We start from the raw sequence: 14,951 nt of genomic DNA, 5'->3' as shown, positions 1-14,951 counted from the left end.
GGATATCAGCGGCAAAGTTGGGACTGGAATCCATATTCTGGCTTCTAATTCTGTACTTGTAGAGGCACAAATAAGATCCAAGTCACTGGTTGAAAATTTTGAGGTTTAGTTTAGTCTCCTCATTGTATAGATAAGGAAATATAAACCCAGAAAGATGGATGCTGTGACTGATCCAAGGGTATGCATATTAGCACAACAATAATTAGACTGAGAATGAAAGCTAGCATTTGTATAAGGCCACACATATTAGAACGACATTAATTAGACTAAGAACGATCACTAGCACTTATATAAGGTCACAAATATCCAAATGACCATAGTTAGACTAAGAATGATTTAATTAGACTGAGAATGATCGCTAGCACTTATATAAGGTCACACATATCAGAACGACAATAATTAGACTGAGAATGATCGCTAGCACTTATACAGTATTTCAAGCTGTATGTATAGATTTGGGAATCACCTGCATAGACTTAACTGAACCCATGAGAATTGATGAGACTATCAGGACATAAGGGACAAAGAGAAAAGAAGTATAGGGGTTCAAGGAGAAGGGTTGGCCTTAATGGAGAGAAGAGCCAAAAGCATATGCTAACTAAGGAGTAGATGCTGAATGATCAAAGCAAAGGACACAGAGAAGGCGTGCTCAGACAGGGAAGATGGACCCAGAAAGTGTCATCTTCAGAGCCCTAGTACCATGTCCAAGAGGAAAGATTTGTCAACATGGAATAGAGAAAGACAATAAGAACTTTAAAAAATTCGATTTATCAATTAATTGATTGTTGCCACCCTTGAAGAGAGTCGTTGCATCAGCTGAAAGGAGGTGAGAAGTGAGTAGCTGGCACTGAGAGTAGGCAGCTCTTTCTAAGAGAGGCAGTGAAAAGGGAGGAGAGGTATTAAATGGTAATTTGAGGGAATGATGACGGGATGAATTAAGGATTCCTTTTGACTTTTTAAAAGTATGTCAGATATTTGGCCCTACTTATAGACAAGGACATAGCCAATGGAAAGAGAGAGCTTGAAAGAGAGAGGGAACATGAGCATTCCTGAATGAGAAGAGCTTTTGAAAGAGATGTCAGGATTGGCTTGAGAAGGGTCCAAGGGGATCAAGACAAAAACTGTCTCTTCCTTAGATCTGGAGCAAAGGGAGTTGGCAATGAAGGAGCTCCTAGCAGGGGGCCTCAGTTTTCTCAAGTTAAGTAGGAGATCAGGCCAGGCCAGTAGGATTTGAATGGAGATGTTCCTAACTCTCAGACCAGGACACTCTTTCTCTATAGCAGTGTTTCCTTGAACTGATTTAGTTAAGCCTCCTAAGATTTTACCTGGGATAAAAAGGACCTTGGAGATCATTAGCCTAATCCCCTCATTTTCCTGAAAGGACAATATGTGGTCAGTCACCACAGCTGTCTCCTGGAATAGTAGTGAGAAACCTTAAAGTCAAAGGGAACTTTCTTTGTTTAGTTAATTTTTTAAATTTTACAAAAGCCCAAAATGAGGCTTCCCTGAAGTTACCCAATTAGTTATTTGCAGAGCTGGGACTAGGCCCTGAATTTCCTGATCTTTAGTATCATATATTTTCCACTAGAGCATTATGCATCGTTAGTGGCTAAAGATTAGTGGAAATCACAGCCAAACTTTGAGGATTTGTGGGGTGAGGAACACTAAAAGGGTCAATGTAACACTGAAATGACCTTTCTCATTGAATAATGACGTGCTTTTCTTTAGTCATTCTGTTTCTTCTTTGATTATAATGCTATTTGGATTTCTTTTACAGGAGATGGATTTGGAGACAAAGAACTATGAAATATTCATCAACTGGTACTAAATTTTAAAAATAATTTAATATTTCTTAATGGAAATGTTTTAAAAGAGTATACTTTTTCTTTCAATCTGTGTTACATAAAGAAAAAACTTTTGTAAGCAATTTAGTGATTTTGTGATACTTTTATTATGATGATGATGTTTTCTTTGTACTTCCAGTTCTTACATCAAAGTTCTTTTGATATTAAATATCTAAATATAAATGGGTTTTAATGGAACACATTTATGTGACTGATTTTGATCTATTGATTGAAATAGTATCTCCCTAGCTTTCAGGATTATAATAAGGGAAAATAATTATTATCATCTTTAAAATATTTATTAAGAAATTCTGTCACAATATTGAATTTCCACATTATATATTTTATAGAACTTTATTTTTTAATAAACCATCAAATAGTTAAAGAACATCAAATGTGTGATGACAGCTAGAGATTTTTTTACTTTAAATGCACTAGAATGCCATTACAAGTACTGATGTCTTGGTACAAAGAAACTATCCACATCTAATGCCAGAGATATATGCAAGGTGTATGTTTAAATGAGTGAGCGAGTTAGTTCGACCCTTGGTTTTACAGAATCTGAGGGGGGGGGGAAACAAAAACAAAAACAAAATACTTCCCACTGGGATATGTAAACCTCAATTCCCACTTTTAAGCTTAAGAAGTCTTACTAATTCTATTTTTCTTCTCATTCTGGTTAACTGTGATAAGAAATGAGCTCATCAAAATTGGCTAAGGTCATAATTTTTTGGACTTTGAAATGTTCAAAACCCATTTTTAGGTTGATTAACACAATAGAATGCTACTTGTCAGTCATATTCCAGGTCCCACTTTCATTTGTGTATTAAACAGGAAGAAGCAATATTACCAAGGTCCTTATTGCAAACAGAGGAGAAATTGCCTGCAGAGTGATGCGAACAGCTAGGAAGATGGGCGTGCAGTCAGTGGCTGTGTACAGCGAGGCGGACCGGAACTCCATGCATGTGGAGATGGTATGTGGTCAGACCTGGAGGAAGCTGGGTACCTTTACCTTCAGACTTTTTGCCCCTTTATGAGCTAGTGTGCTCAGTTTTTCCTTAAAATTAGCCCAGCCCAGTGGAAGTTTGTGGTAATGATTTTTTCCAATAATGATGATCATACTTTGTGTTTGGTTAGAGCTTTACAGCTTTCCTCACCCTTATCTCATTTGATTTGATCCTTGAGATAATCCTGTGAACTAGATTTCCACAAAGGAGGAAGCTGAGACAAAATGATGTATTTGATATCATCCAAGTAGTAAAGATTTACAAGTGATTACAGCTTGAAGATTCTGAAAAGGATCACTTTATAGCCTCTTGTTCAAAGGGGAATCTGAAGCCAAGCAAGTAGACTCAATCAACAAGTATCTGTGAAGCACCCACTGTGTTAGACCCTGGGGTACAAATAAAATAATGCTTGCTCTCTAGGAGCCTGTATATTACTGGGGGAAACACCATGCACAAGAACTTTGCAAATTCCTTCACACATACCCTCCTCCATTGCCCCCTTGTTGAGCAAAAGCACTGGTCACTTCCTGCAGGCCAGGCAAGCAGAAGCCACATGCCTTTGAGCAGGAGTCCTGTTTGTGTCCATCATCATCTAAGGATGAGTTTGTAGGGCTTCCTCACTAGAAAACTGGTGCCTTCTGTCTGGCCACAGTGTTGCTCTATGCCCCCAAATCCCAAGGAAACCCCCCATCTTTCAGAATATCACAATAACAGTGATAGACTAGTAGTTCTGATTTAAAGGCCACCTTGGGGAAATGTGTATTAAACAACCACCCAAGTGGCACTTGGAAAAAGTTGTTATTTTTTGGCAGTAAGAAGCAGCTTGGCAAGGTGATAAGAGGTCAAGTTTTTGACATAATTCTACTCTTTCTAAGGGTCCCTATGGGCATAAACAGAATCTCAGTTTCCTTGTCTATGAAATCAAAGAGTTGTACTAGCTCTTTTAAAATATCTTTCAGCTCTAAACCCTACAGTCTGATAATTGTATGACATTTGTGGAAACAGGCAGATGAAGCATACTTCATTGGTCCAGCTGCCTCACAACAGAGTTATCTTTCCATGGAAAAAATCATTCAAGTGGCCAAGGCTTCAGCATCACAGGTAAGGGTCATAAAGGTAGTTCAGATGAAGAAATCTGTTGCAGAATTTTTTCTTTTATTGATACCTTTTTTATCACTTCTTTTTCCTAATATATCTCTCCTCCCTCCCTTACTCAGCAAGTCATCAACAGAGAATAGAAAAAAAAGAGGAAAAAAGGCAATTCAGCAAAACTAACCAACATATCAGCCAAGTCTGGTTGTGTATGCAATGTTCCATATCCTTAGCCTCTCACTTCTCAGTAGAGGGGAGACTGATGCTTTTTCTCTTCTTTTCTAGGGCCTAGTTTGGTCATTATATTCAGAACAGTGTTCAGAGTTGCTTCCATTTGACACTGTTATAGTCAGTGCATGTGGTGTTTTCCTGGTTCTCCTCCCTTGACCCTGCATCATTGTAGAATTCTGTTCCTAGTTCGTTTCTCTCTTCTTGTAGATTTAGTCTTGGATCTCTTGCTATCCGCTAGCTATTTTCACTTGATACCCATCAGTCATCTGAGATGAACTGTGTCCATTGTAATATTTTCCTATGTTCTTTTTATTTTTAAAAATGTTTTTAATTATAGCTTTTTATTTACAAGATATATGCATGGGTAATTTTTCAGTATTGACAACTGTAAAACCTTTTGCTCTAATTTTTCCCCTCCTCCCCCCCCCCCCAGATGACAGGTTGACCAATACATGTTACATATGTTAAAGGATAAGTTAAATACAATATACGTTTATATGTTCCTATGTTCTTTCATCTTCTCCAGGACTTAAATTCCCCTCCCTAATTTCAATCAATGGCATCACCTTCCCCCTACTCATACAGTCTCGAATCTTCTGAATTATATTTGATTGCTCCCTCAAAGCCCATAAAGCATTAAAACCAGGTGGTTCTCCCTCTGAAATGTCTTTTAAGCATATTTATCCTTTTCTTTCCATTCCTGATTCCCAAACCCATAACTTCAGGCTTTATTAACCACCACAGCTCGTTAGCAGGTCTCCTTATCCCAGAATCATTTCCAGGATGAGATGACTGGAGGGAGTTTCCCCACTGACACCAGACCTCAGCTGTTTCAGTTTAGTTGTGAGTGCCAGATTAGAAGGTGTTTAGAAATAAGTAGGAGAGGAAAAGTAGAACAGTGAAGGAAGATGACTTTTTTTTCTTCTAGGGATATGGCTTTAAGAAAGTGAAAAAATGTAAGAAAGGGAATTGAGGAAATGAGAGAGTCTAGGAAAGAGTGTTATTGTTGGGTTGGTTTGTTTTGAGATCTTGACCAATAGAGAAAGATTAAAGATTGTAGGTGGGCAATTGCCTTGGAAAACTGTTAGAGAAGAGGAATTGGCCTTCCTCAGGAAAGGACCACGTATTTGTCCAAGACTCAAGCAAAGCAAGAACAGAGAATGATGTTCAAAGGGCTTGTGTATGGGATTGAAGAAAGACACAGCTCACAGTGGAGGTCTTCTGTTTTTGCTAGAAAAAAAGAAAAAAGGCAAAAAAGCAAGGGTATGTTGGCTTGAGAAGAGAAGAGAAAGTTTGGAATAGAAGTTATGGGGAATACGTTAAAATGTCCACATAAGAAGAGGAGAAGGATTGTCTGGGAGCAGTGAGGGCTTAGCTGAGATTATTTTTTAATTATTATTATATATTTTTTTATAATATTATCCCTTGTATTCATTTTTCCAAATTATCCCCCCCTCCCTCTACTCCCTCCCCCTGATGACAGGCAATCCCATACATTTTACATGTGTTACAATATAACCTAGATACAATACATGTGTGTAAATACCATTTTCTTGTTGCACAATAAGCATTAGATTCCGAAGGTATAAGTGACCTGGGTAGATAGACAGTAATGCTAACAATTTACATTCAATTCCCAGTGTTTCTTCTCTGGGTGTAGCTACCTCTGTCCATCATTGATCAACTGGAAGTGAGTTGGCTCTTTTTTATGTTGAAGATTTCCACTTCCATCAGAATACATCCTCATACAGTATTGTTGTTGCAGTGTACAGTGATCTTCTGGTTCTGCTCATTTCACTCAGCATCAGTTGATTTAAGTCTCTCCAAGCCTCTCTGTATTCCTTCTGCTGGTCATTTCTTACAGAGCAATAATATTCCATAACCTTCATATACCACAATTTACCCAACCATTCTCCAACTGATGGACATCCATTCATCTTCCAGTTTCTTAGCTGAGATTATTAACACACATTTCTCGTGGGTGCATGTGCCAGTTTCATGATTTCTTTCAGTGGTATTCCATGGCCCCAGAGTAGGAGCAGAGAAGGCAGATGGGTGGATCAGTTTAGGATTAAGGTTTAAAAAGAGATTCATGGTGAATGGGAGGACCACATAAAGGTGAGCTACCCTTCAAGAGTTGGGTCCTTATGGAAAAGAAAAATAAGGACGGAGCAAGGATGATAAATGAGAAAGCAGGGAGAGGGGGAGCAATGACTGGAATTCATTTTAAGGATGAAGATTTTTGGGAGAAGTGAGACCAAGGGAGAGATGGAAGTGAAAGAGATTTTGGTCTGAAAGAAAAATTTCAGAATTCTCTGTCATAGAGAGTGATGGTGATGGATTGTCCCTAATGAATGACGGAGGGTTATTAAAGGTACAGAACATAGGGGATGGTGAGGCTGATGAATTGGAAATTCAGTATGTGTCAGGGGGCATCTATATATTTTGAAGTTTCCAGAAATGAAAAAAGTGAATGAATGAGCATTCATTAAAATCTTACTGTATGTTAGGCACTGTGCTAAGCCCTATAAATACAAATAGAAAAAAAAACAAAAAACAAAAAACAAAACAAGACAGTCTTTAATAAGTTAATGATCTAACTAATGAAGTTAATGAGGGAAGATAATAGTAAGGAATATAGTAATAGTAAGGAAGATAATCACAGCAAGCATTTTATAGCGCTAAAAGGTTTGCAAAGTGCTTTACAAATATTATTTCATTTTATCCTAACTACAATCTTAAAAAGTCAGTAGTATTATTGCTCCCTTTCATATGTGTATCTGAAGCGGCAGCTAGGTGGCGATAGAGCACCAGGAGGACCCCAGTTCAAATGTGGTCTCAGACACTTAACACTTCCTGGCTGTGTGACCCTGGGCAAGTCACTTAACCCCAGCCTCAGGGAAAACAAAACAAAAAACCATAGATGTATCTGTATTGGTTAGTATCTCTTCTCAAAGAGGACCAAAATGACATTACTCTGATGTGACGTGGTATCATGTATGTACATAAATACATCTGATGGATATATATGATGTCTCTAAAGCCTTAGTGCAGCTTAAACCTTAATAAGCTTAAGACAGCCAACTAGGTGGTTTAGGGAATGGCTTCATAGATGTAAAGCACACCATTGGGACACCCAGTTTAAATTAATACTTGAGCTTCAGACTTTGGGGCACATCAGCAGTTTGGACGACATGCCTCATGATCTAGAGGGCAAGGGTTTGTTTGGATGAAGGGGGAAGGCTGTCTGCCAAGGACTGAACTCCTTGAGAAAGGAATTGTGGGGCCAGAAGATCAATAACCTGCCGATAGTTGGAGTGAAGGAGTGAGGAAGAGAGAGAGTTTGAGGGCCACATGTCAATCTCAGCCAATGTCTACACTTAGGTAGAGAAACGGCTCAGGAGATGTGATTTCAGAAGTGCTGGTAAAGCTATATGCCCGCTGCCCCCTCCTCACACACCCTTATCAGAGCCTGAAATTTCAGCCGGGAACCTTTGCCCTTTTCATTTAAAGCCTTGATCCCTCTGAGATGTAAGTGCCCTGATAAGGTTGAAACCGGACTCCACTGTCCATTATTTCCACTCTGGTAAGGCTCCTTATGGTTACTTTTTGTTCTTCCTTTTTAGGCTATTCATCCAGGGTATGGTTTCCTCTCAGAAAACACTGAGTTTGCAGAGTTGTGTAAGCAAGAGGGAATCATTTTCATAGGGCCCCCTTCATCTGCCATCAGAGATATGGGAATTAAGAGGTATGTCTTTATTTTTCTTCCTGATGTCCTTGTGCTAAGAGGAATAAGAGGTGGTGCATGTCATAGGAGATGGAAGGCCAGGCTTGGAGTCAGAAAGATTTAGATTCAGTCCCTCCTCTAAGGTGCCTCAGCAAACCCTGGGACTCAGCTACCAAGTCAATAAGACCTCTGGAGCGCCTGTGGAGCATTTTACAGTGAGGAATTCACTGACCCTTAGGTCTTTTGAACTGTGCCTTACTGCTGAAAGGGGGAAGGATGGCTGTATGTTTTATGGGTATGTGAGATAACTTTTTTTTGACATGTGTTGGGGAATTTTTAGAGTCATGGGAGTGTTCAGGCCTAATTTGTGAGTACTTATTTCTCCTAATAAAACCATCATTTTTGCTCTAAAATGTTACTTAGGAAATGGACTTGGGGAAAATTAGATATTTGTAATTGTCCATTTGTACTAACATTCAGTCAATGTAGATCTTTCTAATATTTGATGACCCATAAAGTATGAATTTCCTTATAAAGTTTCATTATATGACAAATGTTAGAGAAGATATGGGAAAACTGGAATACTAATGCATTTTTGGTGGAGTTGTGAACTGATCTAACCATTCTGGAAAACACTTTAAAACTAAGTGCAAAAAGGGCTATAAAATTGTGCATGCCCTTTGATCCAGCAATGCCAAAGAGATTATAAAAAAGGGAAAAGGACCCACATGTACAAAAATATTTATAGCAGCTCTTTTTGTGATAGCAATGAGTTGGAAATTGAAAAGGTGTCTCTCTATTGGAGAATGGCATATAAATGTAAAGGTATATAAATGTAAGGGGATACTGTTGTGCTATAAAAAATGATGATCAAATGGATTTCAGAAAAACCTGGACTTACATGAATTTATGCTGATTGAACCAGGAAAACATTGTACACAGTAATAGCAACACTGTGAAAAAAAAATCAACTATGATAGACTTAACTTTTCTCAGAAACACAATTGTTAGGATTACTAAGTGAGAACTGAGGTTGTCTGGATAGTTACAAGGTGAGAACTCAGGTTGACTTGATAGAGGGGGCAAGCTCATTGGCTGAGGTGGTTCTTCCCAGAAGCCCTTGCATTATCCCACGCCCATTCTCTGGGAGAATAAAAGAGAGGACAGCACTGGGCGCAGAGCAGATCGGCCTGGAGAAGGATAAGAGCTGGAGGAGATTCAGAGCCAGGATTCAAGAAGAAAGACTCTGCATTGCATCAGGCTTGACGGGGCTCTCTGCAGGAAGGGAAGTCACTTCTAAGGACAAGAGTTAACAGCAACTGCCTGGAGACAACGGTTCGTTACAGGAAGAAGAATCTGTCAGAGAGATTTGAGTAGACACAGCAGATCTCTTCCCAGAGAGCGATCTGGCAGCTTCTGGAGACGACAGCTCGCTACACTTGGCGCCCAACGTGGGGCAAGGACTTTTGCTTATCCTGACAAAAGGAGCTAGACCAGACCTTCGCAATTTGGCGCCCGAACAGGGACAGACACGGTCCTGATTCCAGTGGAAAAGCCTCCCATCCAGATCTCAGTCTCTCTGACCCAGAACCGTGAGTAACGAGGAAATTTTGTTAAAGATTAAGTGAGTGTGCTAATAGATAAATAAGGAACTTGTTAAGGACTAAACCAGGAATCTCTTATAGTGAAATGGGGCAAACACCTTCTGTTCAAGGAAAATGTTTAGAGAGCATCATCAAGGTTATGAAAAGCCAAGGATTGATTATAATTTTAGAGGAGATTACTGAACTTTTAAGAACTGTGAAGGTCATATGTCCTTCTTTTTCTCTGGAAGAAGAATTGGATCCAGATGAGTGGAAATTAGTAGGAGAGCAATTAGGTGAACAGTACAATTACCTTTGTGACATTTTACCCTTTGGTTCCAGACCAAACTCAGTTTCCAAAGATACAATTCATACCTACAATTTAATCCAAATGGCTTTAAAAAATGTTATTCTAAAGGAAGAGATGAAGGAGCAAAATGGGGAGGTGTCAACTAAACTAGGTGAAAAGGATGAATCAGATAACAATGACGTTAAGTACAATTCTGAGCAACAGCAACAGGAGCACCTCCCATCTCCTCCCTCAATTAACCCTTCATGGGTGGAGCAAGAAGGAGGAGAGGAAGAGGCAGAAACACAAACAGAATTGCCTGTGAAGCAGCCTAAGCCTATGACAAGATTAGAAAAAGCATTGGTTAAAGCTAAGAGAGAAGGACAGGATATAAGTGATTTTATACATGCATATCCTGTGATTGAAAATACTGACTCTGTAGGTAAAAAAAGGAGAAGATATGCACCTTTAGATTTGAATAAAATTAAGGATTTGAAAAAAGGTTGTACCCTTTATGGGGCTACATCAGCTTATGTCAAAATGTTACTAGATGGTTTGTCTTATGAAGTCCTAACCCCGAATGATTGGAAATCCATAGCAAGGACATGTCTGGAACCTGGAGAAAATTTATTATGGCTTGCGGAATTTCATGAATTATGTAAAATTCAAGTCAGATGCAATTTGGAAATAGGAGTTAACACACAATTCACTTTTGAGCACTTAGCTGGTGAAGGTCAGTATGGAGAAAATTCGGAACAAATTAATTATACCATGACAATATATGAACAAATTGCTAAGGCTGCAATAAAAGCTTGGGGTGTCCTCCCTGGACAGAAAGATCGTGGAGAGGCTTTCACTAAAATACAGCAAGGTCCCAATGAACCTTTTGCAGATTTTGTGGGACGTTTGCAAACTGCTGTCAAAAGAACTATTGGAGAAAATTCAGCTACAGAAATAATGACCAGACATCTGGCTAAGGAAAATGCCAATGAGATTTGCAAAAGAATTATATGGGGATTAGACAAAGATGCTCCTTTAGAGGAGATCATAAGACGCTGTGCTACAGTGGGAACAAATGCTTTTTACACCCGGGCAATGATGAATGTGGAAAGACAGGGTCCCTCCTGGCAAGGGACTTCTAGAGAAACTCGGCGATGTTTTCAATGTGGAAAAATTGGGCATCTAAGAGCTCAGTGTAGATATGGAGATACAGTGAGAAGACAGGGTGAGAGAAGACCTAAAACTCCATGTCCAAAATGTCACAAGGGCCTCCACTGGGCCTCCGAATGTAGATTGACACAGGGAAATGACAGGTGGGGCCCAGCTTCAGCCCCCCAAGTGGGGCATGATGGCAGCCGAGGTTACATCCAGAGAATTTTAAGACATGATCAATCAGCCAAAAGGCAATCAGATGGAAGAAAGGGATTGAAATTAGGAAAAATAGAGTTGTGTGCCGTAGAGACTACCGAGATACTCCCTGGAGAAGTGAAATCTGTTCCTGTTGAGCCTATGGATCCTTTGCCTCCAGGCACAGTAGGCTTGACCATTTCACCTTCTGAGAGTGCCTACAAAACAGTGTCCATCCATACACTGATGTGGGAGACTGGAGAATGTGTATCTAATATCCCAGTCACTAACACAGGCAGACAACGTGTGATTTATCAACCAGGAGAAGTAGTAGCATCAGCCTTATTGTTACGGACCCCTAATAAGCAATCTAGTGATAGTCGCCTAGATTTTGACTCCAATGAACAAAATCCAGGAATATATTGGACAGCAGCTGTGACAGCTGACCGACCTATGCTTACTATTTATATAAACGGAATACCATTTGAAGGATTGGTAGACACGGGTGCAGATCGTACAGTTATTAGAGGTGCCAATTGGCCCGGTCACTGGCCAAAGATTAAAGCAGACACCTATATGTCTGGGGTGGGAGGATCAATAGCAGCAGAAGTTAGTGCTAGGCCTTTGAGATGGGTATTTGAAGGAGAAACAGGAGCTTTTACTCCTTTTGTGGTTGAAAAAATCCCCATCAATCTGTGGGGAAGAGACATTTTACAGCAGATAGGATTACAAATAAGCACTTCGGCTTTTTAGGCAGGGCTGCTGTTGAAGGCCTACCTGCACTTTCACCAGTTCCTATTCAGTGGAAGACTGATTCACCAGTGTGGGTAGAACAGTGGCCCTTAAGAAGTGATAAAATTCAGGCCTTATTAGACATAGTGCAAGAACAACTTGACCAAGGACACTTGCGGCCTTCTCTAAGTCCTTGGAATTCCCCAGTATTTGTGGTGAAAAAGAAATCTGGAAAATGGAGGATGATAACTGATCTAAGAAGAGTAAATGAACAGATGGAAACTATGGGAACTCTTCAGCCTGGACTTCCATCTCCTACTCAGTTGCCAAGAGAATGGCCTCTATGGGTTATAGACATTAAGGATTGTTTCTATTCTATTCCTCTAGATAAGGAGGATATGAAAAGATTTGCTTTTTCAGTGCCTAGTGTTAATTTGGCTGAGCCTTATAAAAGATATGAATGGACAGTTTTGCCACAGGGAATGAAAAACAGCCCTACTATGTGCCAAATGTATGTTGCAGCTGCTCTTGCTCCAGTAAGAAAAGCCTTTCCAAAAGTAATATTGTTACATTATATGGATGATATTTTGGGATGTGCACCTGAGGAACAAATGTTAGAGGCATGTCTACAAAGGACCATGGAAACATTAAAGTACTACAAACTGCATATAGCTACAGAAAAAATTCAAAGACATGCTCCTTTTCAATATTTAGGATATGAAGTATATCCTAAGGTGCTTACAGTACAAAAACTCTCCTTAAGAACAGAGAAGTTGAACACCTTAAATGACTTTCAAAAATTAATAGGAGATATCCAATGGATGCGTCCAGTGTTAGGCTTAACTACCAATCAACTACAACCACTATATGACATTTTAAGGGGAGACAGTGCTTTAAATTCACCACGCCAGCTTACAAAAGAAGCACAAAAGGCTTTGAGAGAAGTTGAACTGGCTTTATCCAATGTGGTTGAAAGAGTCACTCAAAAACCCTTGGAAATATCAGTTTTTGCTACAAAAGAGGCACCCACAGCAGTCCTTCACCAAGGAGACAGAGTGATTGAGTGGGTGAACCTCCCAGCACAACCAGAACAAAGCCTTACACCTTACCCAGTGCTTGTGGCTAGGATTTTATTAAAGGCTATTAAGAGAGTAACACAATTATCTGGGATAAGTCCTGAAAAAATATACACATTCTATACTAACGCACAGATTAATGTATGCTGTGAGAACATCCCAGAATGGCAAATTTTATTGGCCACCGCTCCAAATTTTGCACATGGATCTCCATTAAAGATTACCCGGCTACTACATAATTGGCAATGGATTTTTGAAGAAAAGGTTTCTAAGGTTCCTCTTAAAGGACCAACAATCTTTACAGATGCCTCCAAAGAAAATATTTGTGCCATATACTCTCATGATTTAACCATAAAGAGAGTAATCAGGACTCCTTTTCAATCCACTCAACAGAATGAATTATTTGCTATCATGCTAGCTCTCACTTATTACCCAGGAGACGTAAATATAATTACTGATTCAGCCTATTCAGTAGGTGTAGTACAAAGAATTGCCACAGCCCAAATAAAATTTGCAGCCTCCAATATTTATCAGCTCTTTAAGGAACTTCAAGAGCAAGTGAGAAAACATCCAGGCAAGATTTATATCTTGCATGTCCACTCACATAGTGGACTTCCAGGTCCCATTTTTGATGGAAATTCAAAGGCAGATAGCCTTCTAACCATGTTAGCCAGTAGTCCTTTATTTCAGGAAGCACAAGAATCTCATTCTAAATATCATCAGGCTGCTCGAGCTTTACGTTTACAATTTGGAATCACAAGAGAGGAAGCTAGGAGCATAGTAAAAAGCTGTACAGCTTGTCTTCCTTTCCATGCTCCTACACTCCCTCCAGGGAAGAATCCTCGTGGTTTGAGACCCAATGAAATCTGGCAAATGGATGTGACCCATTATAAATCTTTTGGTCGTCTATCTTTTATCCATGTAGTGGTAGACACCTTTTCAGGATTCACATTTGCAATGCCAGCAGCAAAAGAGACAGCCCGAGTGGTCACTGAATTCCTTATACAGGCTTTTGCAATTATGGGTGTGCCACAAGCAATAAAAACAGACAATGGACCTGCATATACGTCCAAACATTTTACACACTTTTGTGCACAGTATAAGATTTTACATACCACGGGCATACCCTTTAATCCTCAAGGGCAGGCAATAGTAGAGAGAAGAAACAGAGATATTAAGACACTCCTCCAAAAACAAAAGAAAGGGGGAGCCACAGGTAGCCCTAGGGAACTTCTAAATTTAGTTCTCTATACCATTAATTTTCTAATTTTTGACAAAGATGCGCTGGCTCCAGCAGACAGGTTTTATAACCCACCAGAAGGGCAGTGTCCAGTGAGAGCATCTCCACTGTCCTTAGATAATCGCCAGGTGATGTGGAGAGATCCAGAAAGTGGTGAATGGAAGGGACCAGATAGGTTAACTGCCTGGGGGAGAGGGTTTGCTTGTATTTCTTCAGCAGGAGAAGGAATCAGATGGGTGCCAACGAGTCATATTCGCCTTGTCCACCAGAGAGAGACAGAAAAAGAGAAAGACCTCAAAATAAAGGAGAAGATCTAAGAAACATCTGACACTGAAAGATCATGAATAATAAGAAGACTGTTAAAGAACTTAAAAACCAGCAGGAATCATTGGACTTCCTCACACAAGATGAGACTAATGGACAATGGACTTATGGACATTTATAAATTTTCAATTTATGATTACGTTATATATTTCTAGCATGTGTTACGTTACTATGTTACTATGTGCTTATGTAATTTATGTAATTATCTGTAATACTTCCCATATTGATGGATTTATGTTTCAAGGTCATTTATGTAATTATCTGTAATACTTCCCATATTGATGGATTTATGTTTCAAGGTCATGACTGTCCTATGTTCTAAATCAAAAGAAAGGGGGAGATGTTAGGATTACTAAGTGAGAACTGAGGTTGTCTGGATAGTTACAAGGTGAGAACTCAGGTTGACTTGATAGAGGGGGCAAGCTCATTGGCTGAGGTGGTTCTTCCCAGAAGCCCTTG

General features: G+C 39.5%; 1 protein-coding gene across 1 annotated transcript in view; it reads left to right on the top strand.

Moving 5' to 3' along the window:
• MCCC1 (methylcrotonyl-CoA carboxylase subunit 1) overlaps nucleotides 1–14,951 on the top strand; it is a 52,921-nt gene that overhangs the window by 5,210 nt on the left and 32,760 nt on the right. Inside the window, exons 2-5 of the mRNA XM_074298305.1 lie at nucleotides 1,778–1,821; nucleotides 2,679–2,818; nucleotides 3,857–3,952; nucleotides 7,801–7,922. Coding sequence (XP_074154406.1) covers nucleotides 1,778–1,821; nucleotides 2,679–2,818; nucleotides 3,857–3,952; nucleotides 7,801–7,922 — 402 coding nt within the window. The remainder of the gene's footprint in view (nucleotides 1–1,777; nucleotides 1,822–2,678; nucleotides 2,819–3,856; nucleotides 3,953–7,800; nucleotides 7,923–14,951) is intronic.

This window comes from Sminthopsis crassicaudata, chromosome 3 (assembly GCF_048593235.1).
Source record: "Sminthopsis crassicaudata isolate SCR6 chromosome 3, ASM4859323v1, whole genome shotgun sequence".
Taxonomy (NCBI): domain Eukaryota; kingdom Metazoa; phylum Chordata; class Mammalia; order Dasyuromorphia; family Dasyuridae; genus Sminthopsis; species Sminthopsis crassicaudata.
Note: the sequence above shows the minus strand (reverse complement) of the source record. Positions and strands in the feature narration are given on the sequence as shown.